This window comes from Lepidochelys kempii, chromosome 2 (genome assembly GCF_965140265.1).
Source record: "Lepidochelys kempii isolate rLepKem1 chromosome 2, rLepKem1.hap2, whole genome shotgun sequence".
Taxonomy (NCBI): Eukaryota; Metazoa; Chordata; order Testudines; family Cheloniidae; genus Lepidochelys; species Lepidochelys kempii.
In genome coordinates, this window is record NC_133257.1 from 35,180,951 (window position 1) to 35,201,057 (window position 20,107).

At 36.7% G+C, this 20,107-nt stretch overlaps 1 protein-coding gene across 6 annotated transcripts in view; it reads right to left on the bottom strand.

The window, feature by feature from the left end:
- ZFPM2 (zinc finger protein, FOG family member 2) overlaps positions 1-20,107 on the bottom strand; it is a 445,053-nt gene that overhangs the window by 118,565 nt on the left and 306,381 nt on the right. For all 6 annotated transcript variants that reach the window (XM_073330330.1, XM_073330331.1, XM_073330335.1 and 3 more), the window contains one exon: positions 19,797-19,908. In XM_073330330.1, coding sequence (XP_073186431.1) covers positions 19,797-19,908 — 112 coding nt within the window. The remainder of the gene's footprint in view (positions 1-19,796; positions 19,909-20,107) is intronic.

Below are 20,107 nucleotides of genomic sequence, written 5' to 3' on the forward strand. Positions count from 1 at the left end.
TAAACTCCACATATTTTGTTGCAATTTTCAAATTGTCTCACTTATGTGCACTTAGGGTGAAATTCAACCCTCCCACACAATGGCTGGTTACTCAGGCTTTGAACAGTGTTATGAAATTTGCCCCCCCCCTCAACCTGAGGTAGGCTGGACGAGCAGCCAATGCTGCTCTTGACCCCTAGAGTGGATGTTAAATCCATTGTATCTCGGCAAAGAAAGAGATAGTACAGAGTTTTTTAAAAGCATTAGGTTAAACCTGCTGTCTGAGCTAGTTTATTCCACTCACAGAAGGACAATTCTCCCAGGCAGCACAGCAGGTTAGCAAGACTGGTATAGAGAAGTATGCAAAGTCCATGTGACCATTAGCTTTTTTCATCTTGAATCCCTTCTAAAGTCACACAGTGTGCAAATAAGTTGATTTAGGCATACAGCACAGGCCCAAACTATTATTTGTTTAAATTCATTACTTTCTTGATCTTGACTAGAGTATAAGAAAAGGCAATTCATTATTCCACTTGATTTTGAACAAGTGAAATTACAGATTTTATGTTAAAACAGCACAGGAAAACTGAAAAATAGCATCACACAAAATATTGTTTCCTCTAATGAAAGTCTCCCTAATGAGGAAGATAAGTATCTCTTAAAAATTACCCCTGGCATATGAAGAGATCAAAAAAGAAACAGCCTAAATATATTCCTCTGACACATATTGGGTTAAATCAGCCTGAGATGTCTTCAGAAGACAGAGCAATAAAACAATGCCAATATTCTTTTCAAAGTGAACACTTAAAATGCACTACAATACAGTACTGTATCATATACTATTGTCAACAACAAATTTTTCAACAAAATACAGAGAGCCGCCCTTTGAAAAACAATGCAATTGTTTATTTTAGCAAGTGATGCCCAAATGCCCAAACCAGTGTTATGTTGCTTTTTTATTGATTGATTAATATATTAATTGAACCATTTTTATCCTGTTGGCTGCTTAAGTTCTAGCAGAAGTAACTTGAACAGTACTGAAGTTTAATAAGCTAACTCTTATACAGAAGGTATTATTTTCCTTTTGACAGGGTCCACGGCTATTTTTACACTGTTTGACGGAGAGGCTGTGTTAGGCCTCAGGGAAAGAATAGTGTGTTATTCTTTAAGTAGGGCTTGCCTTCCAGCAGCTTTCTCCCTCCTGCCACTTTAGCCACCTTCTGTGATACAAAAAAAAAGTTTGCTTCCCCCTTTCTTTAAAAAATATACATAATTAACTATCTCTTCCATAACCCTAACAAATCCTAGATGGTTTGTCTGTAACTCTTAACTCTAATATCAGCTGTTACGTTTGTTAGTCTTCCCTCCTCCCCATTCCAGCGACCAGCCTCCCTGCCTCCTCAGTCACATGTGTTGTTTCTCATTTAAATGAACAGTTGGATTCTTTTATTTCTTACAAGTGCTGGATTCGCCTTATCGCCCTCATTCCTTTGGGGGTTGCCAATTGGTTTTATCCACGGATGTATCATTTCTCATGCTTCCTTTTTTTCTTACAAAGAGAAAGAACCACTTCGTCAACAAGCCTCTCCGGAGTGGAAGATTAAAAACCTAGACATCACCTACCTTGCAGCGCTACTCCCAACTGGGTTGTGTAAAACTCAATTAAACTTGTCCCCATTGAATACTGCATTACAGTACATTAAACAGAAAATTCTTCAAGCGTGATGACAAAGCTTGAAACCTTGCCTCAAAGCTGTTCCTTGTAGCTTTCTTTAACATTTCAGTCTGTATGGTGCAAGTCTCCCGTTGACACAACTTTAGTCCAGCTATGAAAAATCACAGAGCCCAACAGGGATTCAAAGAGGGGGGAACTGTGAAAGCTGGTCTTGGCACTTTCCTTAGTGCATCTATTGAAATTATATTGCCAAAAGACTAGAACCTGAAAAATATTATAGAGAACTACAATCTAACAATTTTAAATATAACAGTATGTTAATTTTGTTCAGGTACTTTTATGGATTTTCCTTTTACTAGGGGTATAGATATTCACAATATCCCCTATTAGGGAATCATATATTGCTTGAGGAATTCATCAGTATATAAAATAGGAAAGGATCCAATGTGGTTTGGAAACACTGGGTCAGCACCACCCTTTCTCCTTCCAACCCACCCAAAATTCTGGAGAAATTTGCATTCAGATTTGGGCCTGGATAAGAAGAAGTTTGTATTAAAATCCAAATCTAGATCCGAACTTCAACACTGTAATAGATCAGTTACCATAAACTTGCTTGCATGTGTCAGTCCCTCCTTTCATGAAACAAGGGCTTATTTCAAATTCCTTTCCACCAAATCTTTTTGTTCCTTCCTAACAAAGCACAATGCAAAATGACGTTGGACATTCAACATGCTATATAATTCAGAATGGACTGTGCCTTGGGTAAGAAGGTAAACATTTAAGATGAATTCCTCCAAAAGGAGGAGACGTGTAAAAAGAGGAGACAGAAACAATCTGAGACCGATCCCAACTCAGTATTATACAGACCAAATCAGGTACCTCCACGGTGGCTGTCAATGCCCTTTGGCTCCAAGTATATCTAATTCTCTTAACCTTGACTGACTGAGCAGTGACATTTTAATAATTCATCAAACCACTGCCAATTAACTCTTGTTTCTTTTGTCTCCTTATTCCCATAAATTGGAACAGGAATTTCCTGAATACCAGAACCTATTCTTCATGACAATATCTGAAATTTATTTTTATGGTAGTTTTTCACCTCCTGCCTTAAACTGATACACTATGTTGCTGTGAGTTCTATAGCTTCAGAGGTGGCTGCATTTCAGTTGTGAATGCTATGATTCATTTATTTATAGTTTATAAAACAATTTGGGATACTCTGGGATGAAAAGTGGTATATAAATATAAGATTATTCTTGTTTACTACTACATTATTTTATTTTATCTGAAGTATTTTATGAATAGATTTTGATGGTGTGTGGTATATGTCATGATGCTTTGCAGTGCTTACTCAGCAATACATCTCACTAGCTCCATGTGTTGGAGTGCTAAATTACTTAGGCTACAGTAAAAACTCTGAAACAGAGTGGTATATCCATTTTTTTTCCAAAAGTGAGCAAAAGCAATGTGAACTGTACTTTAAGAAAATTTTGGAATTCAATGTTTTTAAAAATTCTTTTTGGCAGCCCCTTATTATCCAGTACAAGTCTCCCTTAAATCTAAACAATTCCAATTTAATTTCTCTCTGTAGCTTCCATTTCCTAACCAGCTCATCTGGTAACACCACATTTAGGATTCAAGATGAAGGGACCAGGAAAGAGTTAAGAATATGTATGTGCCCTGTTTTGTGACTACTTTCTTCCTGCAGTGAGGGCTATGTACAGCATCTTTATGATCCCCTTATAATTAACACTATATAACATATAGGCTAACAAGGATTGCTACAGGAGTGACATGAGGCTCACCCTCATTGTATCACCTCTACATGCCTCCTGTCCCCTGCATTCCTGAAGAGCCAGGGACCAAACTGAGGTGTTCAACTAAGGTTGACAATATGGAAAACTATGGGATGGATTCTCTACCCCGTTACACCAGTTTTACACAAATGGGACTACACTGAAGTCCACTGAGACCCCTGATGTTAAAGTGTATAGAGTCAGGAAAGTCCACTGAGACCCCTGATGTTAAAGTGTATAGAGTCAGGAAAGGTGACTACATTAGGAATATTGAAAGTACCCTAAAATCATTTGCAGCCATTCCTTATACCATTTAGGCATGGTCCACCTGCTTCAAAGTTATGGAAAAAGACAGTCATGTTTCTGTTTTACACAGAAAACTATCACTGCCGAGATGAAGCCGTACAATATGTTCCACCTCACAAATATATTAAGCCTAAAATTTGTGAATGACTTTTGACAAGACTAAGACAAGACTATTATTCTAGATAAAATAAAGTTCTTGAACCCTAAGCTGTTCAGAGAGGACACTTTCTTTATATTTATTCGCTACACTGCTGAGCACACTATTGTAGCTTTGCAGATAGTAATAATAATAACAACATATTTTGATCTTAATCTCCATATGAAAACACTGTAGTTGATATTATGAGTTACATATTCTATCCATTTTACTTATTTGGTCTAGGACTAAATGGTGTGGTTACAGGTAGGTTTTATGGGCCATAGCTAACTGCTAGTCCATTGTATTATGAATCAAAGCCAACCTTTTACTAGTATCTGCCAAGTTGTTACTAAGTAAATATGATACCGTTTGATAAATCAGATGTGTCCCTCTTCATAGTATAAACCTGAAATCAGATAGGCTCATTTCCAAAACAGAAAATTAGATTCAGATTTATTGCTAAATACTGTAGGGAGTCTCTATTTCTTCAGTAAGCAGTATCATTGAAAACAGTAACCAAAAATTGCAACTGCAAAAGCAATGACCCAAAATGACCCAAACAAAACAACAAAAAAAGATGTGTGTGGGGGGAGGGGGGGTTTAACAGCAATTTTCTACTAACAGTTCTCTGCCAGGCTAGTGTGCTCAAATGAAACTCCATCTACCACTTCCTACTAATCTGTAGGGTTAGATTCTCAGAGAGCACATTATAGGCATGACATTAGGGACATAGAGAAGCAAAACCGCAAACACAATATTTTAGAATTTTATTCGATATATTCAGCTGAGGCACCATTGTTTATGTTTAACTCCTGAAAATAGGAACATTTCAGGAAAACATCCCTATTCAGGACATCACTTAAAAATGTGCTTAAATGCTTTTTCTACATGAGGATAGATATAAACACATGTTTGAAGGCTTTCCTGAATTGCACCCTGAATGCGCTTCAAATATTTAGACTATAGGGGCTTTGCAATAATCAAGAAATTCTTAAAAATTAAAATCCAGTGCTAACTCTGAAATCACAGTGTGCACTGCGGAACCTGTACCTACGTTCTTTAAGGAAAGGCCACCTACCAGCTCATCCATTTTGTTTGCTCTTTTTCTTTTGGCCATACCAAAGATTTTGCTCTCTTGGGTGTCACCTATTTAAAATTTGATTTTCATACAATTTCCTGATTTCCTCCTGTGCAATTGAGGAACAATCTTTTAAGTGAGAGGAAGGACTGTCTTGTGTTGAACGTATACCCATTGGAGATGTAAGACGTGTTCTATTCCCCATTCTGCAAAATACTCATGCAAATTATTTAATATCTCTATATCTTATTCTTCTGAGATGTAAACTGGGGATAATAAGATTTACCTCAGGGGTTCTCAACCTTTTTCTTTCTGAGACACCCCAACATGCTATAAAAACTTCATGGCCCACCTGTGCCATAATAACTGTTTTTTCTGCATATAAGAGCTGGGGCTGACATTAGGCAGTAGCAAGCAGTAGCAGGGAGGCCTCACAAAACTAAGTTGCTCAGGCTTCAGCTTCAACCCTGGTGGCAGAGCTAAGGGTCCTGGGCTTCAGCACTGCACAACGGGGCTTTGGCTTTCTGCCCTGGGCCCCAATGAGTCCAATGCCAGCCCTGCTTGGCAGACCCCATAAAACCTGCTTGCAGCTCCTCCATGGGCCCCGGACCCCTGGTTGAGAACTGTTGATTTACCTAACTATCAGGGTTAATGTGAGACTAACACTTTGTAATGTTTGTAAAGTGCTTTCAGAGCTTGGATGAAAATTGCCACAGAAGTATTAAGTATTATTATTTTTAAAACCTTTGTAAATTTTATGCCTGTTTACCAACCATGGAGAATGAATTTTGTTTTTTTAATTTTCCACAAAAGAGGTTAAGCACAGCAGTGATAGTGCCACCTTCCCCACACTAACTGCCAATGAAACCCAACCATATTCTGCAGGACAGGAACTAAGAGGTGACAGGATAAAGTGTATGTCTCCACTTAATATCTGTCCTCTTTGCTGAAAACCACAGTGTTGCCAATCGGTACCAATTTTAGTGCTTTTTATAATGTGGATATATGACTATTGGACACTAGATTGACACCCCATTTTTAACAGAGGTAACCAATAGTCCCAAATGATAAAAGCTTTGCAACTCAGTGAGGCTGGATTTGAACTTAGAATCCATTTTCAACCTCTTGAGTTAAACCAGTTGTATCTTTATTAAAATTTAACCCTCTATATGTCACAGGCTATATCAATTCAGTTCAATCCAAAAACATGGAATCCAAGAATCTTGCTTAGGACACATTCACTTTTGCAACTGAAACCAAACTCTGGGAGGTGTAAATTAGGAAATGTACTGCATATCATAAAGACAGAACAGTGCTGTACATGCTGCATGAAAAATCATCATATTGTGCCCATTTGGAAAAGTGGGTTCTTTTTCTGTATGTGTCATACTACAGTTGATGTAACGGAGGAAAAATGCACACATAAAAAAAGACATATTCTTTCCTTGACCCATGTGCAGAGCTCACAACCTTCAGGGGGCTCCAGGCAAGGTATATGGAAAGAGGGGAGAATATACCCCAAGGAGTTAAATGATATCATCTGCAGCCTTGTGTAAACTTTAAGAAAAACAATTAATATGTATTCTTGAAGGGCCCAGATTTTACATTTTGAAGAGATTTCTCTGGAAACAGCCAAAGCTGGTAATTCTTAAGATGGTTATCAAAATAATTCCAATTTTTTTGTCCAACCCGTCTACTTAACATCAAAATGAAATGAAGTGCACTTCCATCTCAAAGCAGTTTTGTTTCTTAGTAAACAGTTCCTGGAGCACTGATCCACAAAGCTCTCTGAGAATGGGTATCTGAACATGTAGCCAACTCTCATTTAGCTGTAATTCATTTCCATTTTAGTAGGGAATGGGAGATAAAGTCTCAAAGTCATAATTCAGACTACATTCTACACCCAACTAAACTATTGAAAAATATCATTGTGATTTGATACTTAATTTGCTCCTATTATAAATATACCATTGAAAGTTAATCACAGGACTGGTTTAGTCTTAACCTGTCAGTCTTATTTTAAGTTTTCATATAATTGTAACTTGAAAATGTACTTAAAAGCACTTGTAATTTAACTCCATTAATACACATATGCAGCCATCATAAGAAAGCAGCCTGTTAACTTTTAAAAGAACAGTTTGTTAATAAAGAATGTATAATTGTTATGCTCAGTTTATGCCACCCGTCTCATTTTCCAATGCAAAACAATTTCTTTTATCTTGTATTTTAAGTTCAATTGCCCATCATATAATACCACTGAACTTTTTGGCTGGCCAAAGACCCAGTTCACTCCCTCATGTCTCATAGGCTTCCGTTCCAACATTTCTGAACATTTGTTTCAGCTAACAGATCAGCTGCATTAGTTCATCGTAGTTTCAAGTTGAAGGTTAGGGCATATCAGTCAATTCCTGTTAGCTGAATGATCCTTGGCTTTCTCAAAAATATCTTTTCTCTGCTTTTATGTAGTTTATTCTCTGGCCTGATTGTTCAACAACATATTTGTTCAGCAATATTTTTACCAATACAATTGGAAAGGGAAACTTTCACTTAGACAATTATGTGTTATGCTTTACAGAATTATCATTACAAACAAATGTGATATTGTTTATTATGGTAATGACAGGCAACATTGCATATATTATCTGCCTGTGTTCTAGAATTCTATAAACAAGAAGTGGCAGGGGTTACTAATGCCTTCTGATAAAGTTTGATAGTGTTCTTATTCAGTTGTCCTCTAATTACATCTAAGCTCTCAACATTCGTTGTAGATTGGTCCACACCCCAAGATGTAGTTTTTGTTCTTGTTCTCAGTTACCTGAATCCTTTTGCCCATTACCTTTTTCTTGAAGAAATGGTGCTTTCCTGATAAATTACTAAATTACTATTACCACTAATACTTCCACTACTTCTAATAGATAGCATTTATAATAGTGATTGTTTATCCATCAATTTCAAAGCACTTTGCAAAAATTAGTTAAAAACTACTCTCTCTCTCTCTCTCTCTCTCTCTCTCTCCATTCCTGACTCTTTCCGAAGTTATAGATGATTGTTATTTGGTTTTGGATAATTAAATAAGGGAGTTGCCTAATCATAAGCAGCTATGGTGATAGGTTTGTGAACAAGCCTTTTAAGGCTTGATTGAAACATTTCAGCCAAGGTCTACTTCAGCCACTAGACTAGAAAGTATCAAGGCAGTTTCTCCTCCAATACTGAGCTCCAATTCAACACAGTGCCCACCAGTTCAGAAATATGGATCAACATTTACTCACAGCAACTTTCTAATAAAATTCCTTCAGTATCATAACTTAGCCCATATTTCAAAATCCTCTCTTACTATTGTTCAATCAGGGTGTACTGCAGCTTTCTTTGTTGGTGCCACTACTGCTGAGCACACCCTGATCGAATGGAACTGAAAAGAAACAGAACTCCTTTTCTTCCTTCCATTTTTATACCACATAAAAAAAAATCCATTGTAAGAGAGCTGCTTGATTCTTCCCAGCACAATCTGCAATAATAAGGAGTCATTACCCATATGTTTAAGAGATATTTAAGCAGGTTGCAACTTTTCTATACATTTCACTTTCTTTTTCGCAAGTGATGTTTAAACTAGCAGAGGCATCTCCGAGAACTGAGAAATTTACAGTAAAAGAAATTTTTTAAGGATTCATTAACACTATTTATTTCAATAGGTCCACAATCTGGAACACTCTGTAAGGGGCCTGGAAGTCCCACTATGAATGGGAAACATGCAGCTAGTCTGGCTGCGGGATTGTATACTGCCTGAATACTGCAAGGCTTTGCCTTTTGTACATATATTTTTATTGATATACATATATACAATTATAATTATTATTGATTCCCCCTCCCCAAAATAAGGAGAAAACAGAAAAAAAACAAAAGAAGTACAAATCAAGGAATGGGAAGGGAGGGAAAGGAAAGGAAGGAAGGGGGACAGGGAGGGGAAAGGAGAACTTTATCAGGTTCCATTTACTAGGAATGAATCAAAGGTTTCTAAAAAGTTAGACCAAATCTTTTCAAATTTGTCCAAGGTCTATCTTTTTCTAACTGTTACCTGCTCTTTAGGTGCCAGGCTAGCCAAGTCTCTGTAAAAAAGCTTCTGTCCCTAGAGGTAATCTCTCTTCCATCTAAGCAATGTGAGTAGTTTGGCAAGCACTGCTCTAGAGAACCAACCTTCCCGTCTGCTGGAGAGTTTCCAAGATGATGCAGCATATCCCAAAGTACAGTTCTGGGAAGTAATTTTTAAGGAGGTATCCATTATCATATTTATCCTCCTACCTATTTCTAGCCAAATGGACCGTATCTTGGGACAATCCCAAACGTGAGAGACAGTGTGGTTCCAGGAGACCCACATCTCCAGCAGCAGTCTGTTTGGCAAGGCAAATGCATGGTAACCAATGGGAGGACCAGTATGAAGAAAATAGAATTATTTTACTGATGCAGGCAATCTAAAGTAGGGAGGATCTTTTGTTTCCTCTTTCTGCAGCAAGGATGAGATGCTGGGACATGGAGGGAGGAGAAGAGGACAGTGGACAATGGGTCCTTCTGCTAGGTAGATATACAGGCTGAACCTCCTGCCCATTGTTGTTGGATGTAAAGGGGCACCCTCTCCCACTACAGCCTTTAGGCTGTAAAAGAGACAGTGGAGCAGCTAAACAACTACTACACACCAAAACCCCAGGTTATGGTAAGAAGACTCCTTTTTTCCCAAAGCCCCTCTTAGCCCACATAGCCCATTTACTGGAACTTCATGTGGTGAACGGCAATATTTGGCCCATAGGCTATAATTATTATTTTTTAATCTTCACCTAATTTTGTTTACAATTTATTATGTATTTTTCCATTTCCATAATTGTTTTCAGTTTACTAACAGGAGCTCTTTTCATGTGATTGAAATGGCTGGTTTGTAGTGAATTTCACTATATCTTGGTTAAAAAGAAGGTATAAGGTGAGGTATTGATATTCTGTTCTTCACTGACACTTAGCATCTCATCACTGCCTGATGTAGCAGTAGTCTGAAAAAAATACCTCCACTATGTACAGGGTATGTTCCTTGTGAATATCCAACATTACATTACATTGGCAGGCAATCTAGTAGTAGATGGTAGGCAAACAGGTAAGAGCATGACTCAGGTTTGAAAGCTGGCCACATTTTTAAAAAAGAACACAAACTTACTCACTACAGGAGGTTTTCTAACTTCTTACAGCTCTGAATCCACTTGTATGAGCAGAAAACATATCACACAATCCCCACTGTTGCTATGTGACCCATGCATTTCTTTCAGCATACAAAATATTTTATCCTTTTTTAATGCCAACCAGTTTCTTTAAGCTTGTAATTTAACAATGGGAACAAAATGAGCATTAAATGCTTTTAAGAATACCACAGATCCTAAGTATTACTAATTAATAAATTATGTAAGGCCATATATGTGTTTGGGTAATTTGAGAAGCTAGAAATGCTAGTCATGCCATGAACTGTATAAGCAAGCACAACAGTCACCAGTTTGAGTTTCCAAATTAACAAAAAAATGAGCATAGTGACCTAATTCTACATCATCTGCCTGAGGTTGATGACTACAGACAAAAATTCCTTCCTTCGCGCAATAACTGACTTATTTGTAACCAGCTAGAAACCAAATACATTCCAGTGATTTCAGTGTTTTCTTCCAGGCAGTTATTTTGCCGTATACAGTCAATATCTACTTTGTGTTACATTTCAAACTAATTTTTTTGATAGATAAGCATCTTGAATATTATGAAAGAATCTTCTCTTAACTATTATAACCAAGCTTCATGTATTTGGAAGGTAAGGTTGACAGAAGCTTTATATCATACTGACAGTTATCACACAAGACCTTCTATAATGGATGAAGAATATATTTCTAGATTTTCCCCCTTCTATTTCTATATGGCATACCTGCCACCATTAGTTTCCCTTGTGTCATAAATACAGACTAGCATTACTTGACAGGAATCACTACGAAACCAGCTACAGATAAATCCAGGCCTGTTTCCTTCCACATAGACCTTTTGCATTCCGCTCCAAAGGGGCTGTTTGAAAAGAATGACCAAGTTTGATTTTAGGCTTCTAGGTCATGGTTTCACCTTGACAACAGCTCTTTCATTTCAAGCAATAACATTTGCCAGGATCCCTAAGGTGCTTTCATTTTTGTCAAGAACTGAAAAAAAAAAACCTATGAAAAAATGATAAATCTTAATTCATAAGCTGCAGGACTATCTCGGTGTCTCTAGCACAAAACTTCAAATCCAATCCAAGAACTGGATGTGTATTAGAAGTCTTCAGATTTAAACCTTGTCCACCATGATCAAACTGGATTTATGGAGCATCATAACTCTCCAGACACCATCCAGCAGCTTATTAATTTAATAGACTCCTGTCCATTCCATGATGTTTCTGCCCTGACAGTCTCTCAAGATAAGGCGAAAGCCTTTTGACAGGACAGAGTGCATATATATTTTCTTCTGTTTTCTTGTGGATGGGGTTGTCAACAACTTGAAATGTGTGGCTCAGCAAATTTGTTTTTTTCCCCCTTGTAGCTTTGCAGGGAAGATGACAGCCAACACTCTGTAAACTAGAGGGGTCATGAGGCCTGTGGTTTTCCCCAACCCCAAGTATTTACTTAGCATAAGGGTCTGAAAAATAAAAGAGAACAGAGTAAAAAGTAAAAGTAAAATAAACCACATTTTATACCTAGTATGTAGCTGGGGACGGAGCAGGGAAATGAAAAAGGCTCTCATTAAGTACCAATTCTTTCCCTTGAAACTTATTTAGAAAAATCAGGGGGAAATATACTCTCCACACATACTGAGGTTAATAACAGAAATCTTTTCATGATTATCTTATTTAATTTTTGCAAGTGGATCCAAATTTGAAGAAGTATTTCTTTTCAAAAGGCTCCACTGTGCAATGCAAACTGTGCTTGTTTTCTGTGCCCAAGATACACTCATGGTTGAGCATAAGAGTTAATGTCCCAGTTCATGGCATTGTTTGCTGCTCCACTCCAAAAGTCTACTATTCCATAGAAGGCATATGTCAGTGTTCTGTAGTTAACCCTCCCTGAAAATAAAAGGAATTCAGCTCCCAAAGAATGAAATAAATGTCCCAATATTTGTAGAGAGCACAGCAAAAATTTGCACATACTACCAAAAAAGGAAACAACCCAAAATTAACATATGGCTGACATTGCAATGATGCACAAATAATGAATTGCTTGATGAAGGTATTATATCAGTTCCTTTGTGCTGCATTTCTGGACAAGCAAAATACATGACTAACATCTAGAGGGACTGGAAGAATTAAGCGTGTGATTTTAGATAAATACAGCAGACACACAGTAGAGATATACAATACAGCCTTTCTGAGGTCATTCACAAGACCCTATCCTCTCCATATTTAATTCCCTTTCTCATGGATCCCTACAGTGAAACCAGCTAACAAGCATATTAAGTTAAAAAATGAAAGAAAAAGTATTTGTTGTTCTCCCTTCCCCAAACCTTTTTGGACTGCGAGTTCCATGGGGCAGGCACCGTTCATCCCTTTTTGTCTCTCTGGAATGCACCCAAGACACAGTGGATGTTATCATAAATAAACAATAAATACAATATCTTGCCTTGCTTGCTGATGCCACAAGGGGTGTAGCAGGGGTGGGTGTGTGGAAGGTTCCTTGGCCAGCCTGCCAGGTCAATGATTCTCCAAAAAGGATCAGCATGAATGGTGCCCTTCCAGTACATTCTTTCTACTTGTCATGGCCCATTTGCTAACCTTTCTCTTAGTGGTCATGAGGGTATACTGCCCTAGTGCTAAATGGGTGGGAAAGAATCTCAGGCCCCATTCCTCCAACACACATCAGTTATTCAGAGAAGGATTGGACACCGCTATTATTATACATGTACACTGCACACACACTCACTCTTATTTTTTTCCTGGCAACAGCATTTTACAATTTATCAGAGAGTTACAAAGAGAGAAATTTAAACACACACACTTTCACACACAAATAGCCAATAAGAAATCTGTAACATCATAGAAGGCATGTTTACCTAATAGAGGCTGTCCATGGGGACTAACATTCTCTCAACAGATACTGCATTCTGATTGTCTACACAGAACATAACAGTCTACATTTATACACATAGGGATTTAAACAAAATATGCTTTTAATAATATGTGAAAGAACACCTAGAATTCTGAAGTATATGCTCCAAGTTAACCTTTGGCCTATTAAACAATTTTCCCTTTGATCCACAACAAATAACTCATATCCTAATGCAGCAGCATTTAAACTCCTTAGAATATTTGAACTATGCCTCATTAGGGTTCCTGATGCTATGCCTCTGTACAGCAATTTAACATTGTGTTGTCTGAAATTTTAAAATGCATTTGCTACTGGAAAACTCACTTGCTGGAGAAAGATATGCCATTAAGAATTTCACAGAACAACCACAGGAAAGAAATCCTATGTCACTATCGAAAAAAATTAAAATTCGTCCTATTGTAAAGTGGCCTTCACTACAAAGGTAAAATAGACTAAATTTTCTTTAAACAAGAAAAGTTTATTAAAAATAATATTCAGTTCTGTATTGCAGAGTAACTTAGCCCTATTACAACAGTTGTATATCTTCAAAGCATTGTATACATATTAGGTAATTAGCTAATTAACTCCCATAGCACACTAGTGAGGTCAGTATAGAGGTATTATTTACAGACTAAGGCACATAAAGTTTAAAAGACTTACCCAAGGGCACACAGCAAGTCATTAGCAGAGCTGAGATTAGCACTCATGAGAGTCTGGTACCCAGTTCTGTCCCCTAGCCTATACTATTTTTTTAACAGTGCCTATTTATAAATTGGCTACATGGCACAATTTCATTGTGGGTATCCATCATTTTAACTGATCTCATCCTGTAAATCTACCCTAGCAGACTTGTTCACCATTATGATCAGAGAATAGACGTTTTGGGGCAGCTTTTAATAGTAACATCTGTTCGAACAACAAGCACCCAAGCCTTAGCTATGTGGTGAATCATTCCTCAGTAGATTTTTTTCTTTTCCACTTTTGTATTTACAAAAATAAAATGAAGCATTATTAGTTCTTACTCTAAGGCAACATCCTTTCTAACTGGGATTTTGTATTTTGTTTTAGACTCTCAGCTAGCAGTCACTGCAGTTTCACTTGTGGAGGAATACAGGTTTTCATGGTATTTAATACCACATATCAAACACTACTGGGGCAATTAACAATATCACTCTGTAGAATTATTTACAAACAAATCATTAATAATTTTTGAATAGCAGTGCGGTAAGAATGAATGTTTTTTCTGCTGCATCCTCTTAGTAATAACTAAGGGCATAAGCTACTCAGTAAGGCCAGGCAGAGAATGAAATAACATCAGTAAATCACTAACATAAATGTAAAAACAACGAATGCATAACATGAAATGAAATGACAGACGACTCAAGAAATATTTGAGTTGTTGCTGTACAACTGGGCCAGTAGATGGCTCTTTTTCAGTAGCTCTAAGGCCAGTCGGCCAATATTCCTGACCTCAAACCATTCCTGAAGAACATAGCCATTTGAATCAAAATTGTAGTTTTAAAAGCAGCCATCTTATGATCTTTGGTTTCATATACAAACATGCTCCACAGCTCCTACATGAACTTTAAACACCCTCAGTCTTATGCAACATAGCCAAGCGGCCTTAGATATATATTAAACATGTTGGTTTCACTGCATGGAGTTATCCTGTGGTGCTCTGCAATCAATTACTGTTATACCACCATCATTAATAATTTTCTTAATGAAAATGATTCTGTTGATCTCCGTTGTATTTTAATTATCAGAGTTAAGCATAATTACACTGCAGCTCTGAGCTGGCACGTAGACTCCTTTAGGGCGCAATTTTGTTTTAACACACTGATAATGTAATTTTACATTGTGTCAGTTGTTTAGTTATTATCCAGTCGTACAATTCCACTGTATTCCTGATAGCAGATAATAACCTTAGCACCTCCTATATCCTGAAGTCATTTAAAAAGCAATATTGGAATCTCACAACTAGCTAACTTAATCGCCTTATGATTTTATAATTCCCACAGCTAAATATTTGTACAGGCACCCTGTTTTAACAACGCCACTAAACATACAGTATCCATATGTTTCATATGAAAGTGAGAATGGTTTAAGTAATGCACCTAAAAATGTGTTTATGTGAGTGTGCATTGCAGTCTGTGCAACTGTATTTTGCACATTGTTTCTGTTCTCTTATTTTCAGTCCCATTTAATTTTCTTAAATTCCTAACAGAAGATTTCTACGTAATACCTCAGCCCTTTCTTAGCTTGTGGATGGATTCATAGATCCAATTTTATAGCTCTCCCAAATTTTTGCATAATCCTATGTTAGGCATGGCTGCTTCTCAAGTACACTAAGTTGCTATGAACATACAGTTCATGCATAAATACCATCTCGGTCTGTTTCAACAGCAGCTGTATTTTGAATCATTCAACCTCTATTGTTTGAAAGAACACATTTGCAAGTCTATGTAAAGCACAATTTTTAAAATCTGTTTTAAAATTTCTCTTATTATGTATTGGAGAGCTCTTACTGGATAGTTTATCTTTGTGGTTTCTAACTGATCATTAAAACAAATAAAACAGGACATTTTTGGATTTAAATTTAGTTTTAAAATAGTCTTCTCTTGTCTTTTAAACTAAGTTTACATTATACAAAAATAAGAAAAGTTTAAACGATCCGCAAAAAGGTATAGTTGCTTAAACTGTATTAATTGGATACTTTTTGCTTTCACCATTAGTCTTAATGCTGATGCACACATGACCTGAAAGGATACTAAATATCATTGCCTTCAAACCTTGAATGATTAGCTATTTTCTCACTCATAGTCTGACATACTGAGTATTATCTGAATGCACAGTTTAGTCAATGAGAGTTAAACAGAGACACCCAAACATTAAAAATACAAGCAAGCTATGCAAATGTCATAGGTCAGTATTTGGAAACTGAGTATGCATTCCACTATATAAACATAAAGAAGCCTATGTTTCCTATATCCAAACCTATATCTCTAAATAAACATATAAAATTCATGTTCACTCACCAAGCTCAAATACTACAGAAAATTTCCAAGGCAAAAAGGAGAGCTAGGTGACCTACTCCCATTGACTTTCGATAGGAGTTGAGCACCTACCTTCCCTTTGCACCTTTGAAAAACTCCCCTACACCTTCTATTTGCAATATGAACATTACTTTAATTATTACAGTCTCTAATGACCAGGCAATCAAGAATGCCATTCCTATGTTCATATAACATACGTGGGGCAAAACTCTGTTCTCAGATGCACACAAAACTAGAGATGTATGCAACTTCTAAGTGCAAAATTTGACCCTAAATTTTTAACATTAGCTGATTTTCAGAGATATTTTGCTCTTAGGAATGTGCCAGCTCAGTCTGCTCATCTTATCTTGAGTATACTGAGAATAACCTCTGACATGACCGAATCAGCCCACACTGGGTTTAGCTAACTACTTTCTAAAATGACAATGGGCAGTTAAGAAAAACAACCAAAACCGTCCAAAAAACTGCAACATAACATCAAATTACAACTTAATGACACCTAACACTATTATATTTGAAGTATTGACAGTATGGAAGACAGAAAGTCAACACAAATCAAAGCAATGTAATCCAAAATGTTGTAATGCAAATTGAAGAACGAAGCATTATTGTACTTATTTATTTTGAGAATATTATATTTGGCATTGTTTTAAAGTCCAGTCCCATAAGTCCTTCTGACTCAGAAAACCCACTGCATGCCATTGGTGTTCCGGGCACTGAGAATTTGCAGGATTGGGTGCTTAATGAACCACGGAATACCAACCCAAACTGTGCAGTGGGTAGAGAATGCAGTGAACATTCCATATATCTCTGATCTATTTTGCAAGTTCAATTAATGTAGTTGCAGATTTTTACCTTACAATTACCATTATGATTCAGAATTTTGTCACATATTTTTTGTAACAATATGTGTTTACATAATGCAGATGGGATATCAAAGTTTCTCTTGGCCAGTACAGAAGATACCTTGCAGTACAATTCCATAGAGCTACCCTTTCAATACTATGTGACCATGTATTGAAATATGAAATAACAAACATAATTTAAGTGAAATAGGGTGCATTTTAATTAAATGAACAATGTTTTCTTTCATTCAGAGTAACTGTACATCAAACTGAAACAAGTTTTCCTTATTCCAAACCCCTCCAAGTTACTATAGATGCGTTCATGTAGATAGTAATTTATCTGTATAATCAATTAGTTAATGTTTGTAAAATACTGTATATATACTAAGTACTATAATATTTACAGCAGGCTTAAAGACACTGTCTTATGGGAATTTTCAGAAGATATGTAAGAGTGAAATAAAATTCCTATCATAACAGAAGTTTCTACCACAAAACGTTTGTCCATGAAACAGGTTTAACACTATTCAAAGTAAATTGTGGTTTCAATGCATAAGAAGCTCTGCCATACCACACACACAATACTTCACAAATTTTCCCACTTGGGCAGTTCAACACAATGCTCCTAAGGAAGCATGACTGGATCCCCTTCTGTGGTATTTCAGGTATTGCAGGTTACAGAATTAATGTATTGGTCTTTTGTAATTAGAAAGAATTTGTAAGACCCTGGTGTGCAACTCATTTTGAACATGTTAATTCCCTTTTTTCAGTGTTTCAACTTTCAAAGGCTTGTGGCAGTTTAAAAGCAATCCTCTTATAAGTATATAAATTGCAATGATTATAGGAACAAGTTGTAATTGTTTCTAGTAAGTTTTTAGGAGTCTTTGATGTTATGATTAGTGTTTTGTGTGTTAATATATTGATATGGGTGCTTATTTGCCTGGATGCTGAAATGGTCACTAGGTTGTCGCAGTAAACAAATCTTTGATCTCAGTAGGTCTGTTTGGTTAGACATAAAACCTAAAAGAAATTAAACAAGAGCAGAACAAGTTCTGAAGTATTCACAAAGCACTGAGATTGGGAAATTGAACACAAGGATAGAGAATCATAGCTTTGCAACCAGATCTTGCCTGGGAAAGCCAAAACCAGCAACAGCTGATGGGTTGTTCCCATGCCATGTACTGCTTTCCTATAATACTGTAACGTATCCATTAAACATGGAGACATCATGTACATGGTTGCTGACTATACCACACACCTGGCGTTGTGGATTGTACTCAGACCCTTTTGATCCAAAAGTCTTTACATCTTGAGCTAAAATAGAGATTAAGTATGGGAATAATAAGATTTGTATCTAGGCTTGACAGGATTAGATTTTTATTGGTAAGTGTCAGTAAATACTGATTTCAACTGTACACACACAAACCAACTAAAAGATAATTCCATCAATAGTAACTGAAATGTACATATAGGCAAAGTAAGAAAAATGCTCTTGAGAACTTATTACAGGTTGATTTCAATATATTTACTTTGCATATTTTGACATATGATGTTGACAGTTTATGGTTTTTGTTGTGCTTTAGCAGTTATAAAGCTTTAACGTTTTGAATCTTAACAACTACTGTCATTAAATTATTATTGTCTGATCCCCCCATTGATTTCCCACAACTACAAATATTTAAATTGATAAAAATTGGGGGGGAAATTCTTACACCCCATTATTTTGCACAACTGTGAAAATGTAATTGATAAAATAGAAAAAATGCTTAAAAATAAACATTGATTTATCTGTTGAAATTATTTATATATATATGATGAATTCTGCCGAGCCTACTTATATAATTTTTGTGCGGCTGCAAAGCAGTCACACTCACTTGAGCAGGCCTGACATTCCATCCTGAAGGGGGCAGTGGTATGCATTTCATCCACGCATTACAATATGACGTCATGATACTCTATCTTTGCACAGAAAATTTACCAAAAATAACTTCAACATATTTTCATGTCACACTCTGGAATGTCAAAGGGAATGAGCCTGCAAGCTAGCTGCTGTTATTTTCTATTATCATGCAGACATGAATTCTTAATCTATGTAACGGTTTCAATGAAGTCCAAACTTTTCTAATTAACCACGACTCATGTGACAAGGTGGGTGAGGTAAAATCTTTTATTGGACCAACTTCTGTTGATGGGAGAGGCAAGCTTTCAAGCCACACAGAGCTCTTATTCAAGACCTTTCCCCAGACCTAAAGAAGAGCTGTGTGTGGCTCAAAAGCTTGTCTCTTTCACCAACAGAAGTTGGTTCATTAAACGGTATTACCTCACCTACCTTGTCTCTCTAATATCCTGGGACTCACACAGCTACTTCTACACTGCATGCAAGATTTCACGTAACAGTCTGCAGTATAATATGCCATGGAGCAATGCAAACTGATATGACATGTAAAAAAGCCAGGGAGAACTCACTTAGAGAGTATACACACAATATGGATCTAATATTTCCCATGAGGCCTTGACTCTGAGGGTGAAATGAGCATGATATTTTATATCTGGCATCTACCTGAGTAGTGGTGCCTCTCTGCTTCAAAAGCATTTAATATATTAGACAGAACATGGTGGTTTTATTATTAAAAGATAGCGAAATAATGTTATTTAAGATGTGAAGTAGGGGAATAAGAAATACTTATATACAAGGCAAGGGAAAAATACACTGCTCCAATTTGCTTTCTCTTGTGCAATGGGTATGTTTCCATGCTGTCATTAATTCCTTGCAAAGAAAGCAGAAGAAAATCAGCTTGTGTTTACCTTTGCTGTACACGATGCAGTTGTTTTTGTTGTCTTCTACTCCTTGCCAAGTCACATCCAGCAACCACTTGGGGCCAGCAGTCAGCACCATAGGGACTGGAGCCTTTGTCTTCTGTAGAAAGGATGATAACAAATAGATGCCATTTGCTTGTGTTATTAAGAACTTGAATAATAATAGTAATAATCATTTTATTTGCAAACAGCTAAATCTCCAAACTCATAAGCCAAGGTCTTATTCCCCAGCCTCAGGATATTTTTAAGACGATACAAGCAGTAAGGCTTTAGTGTTTTCACTGATCTGAATGGTGGAA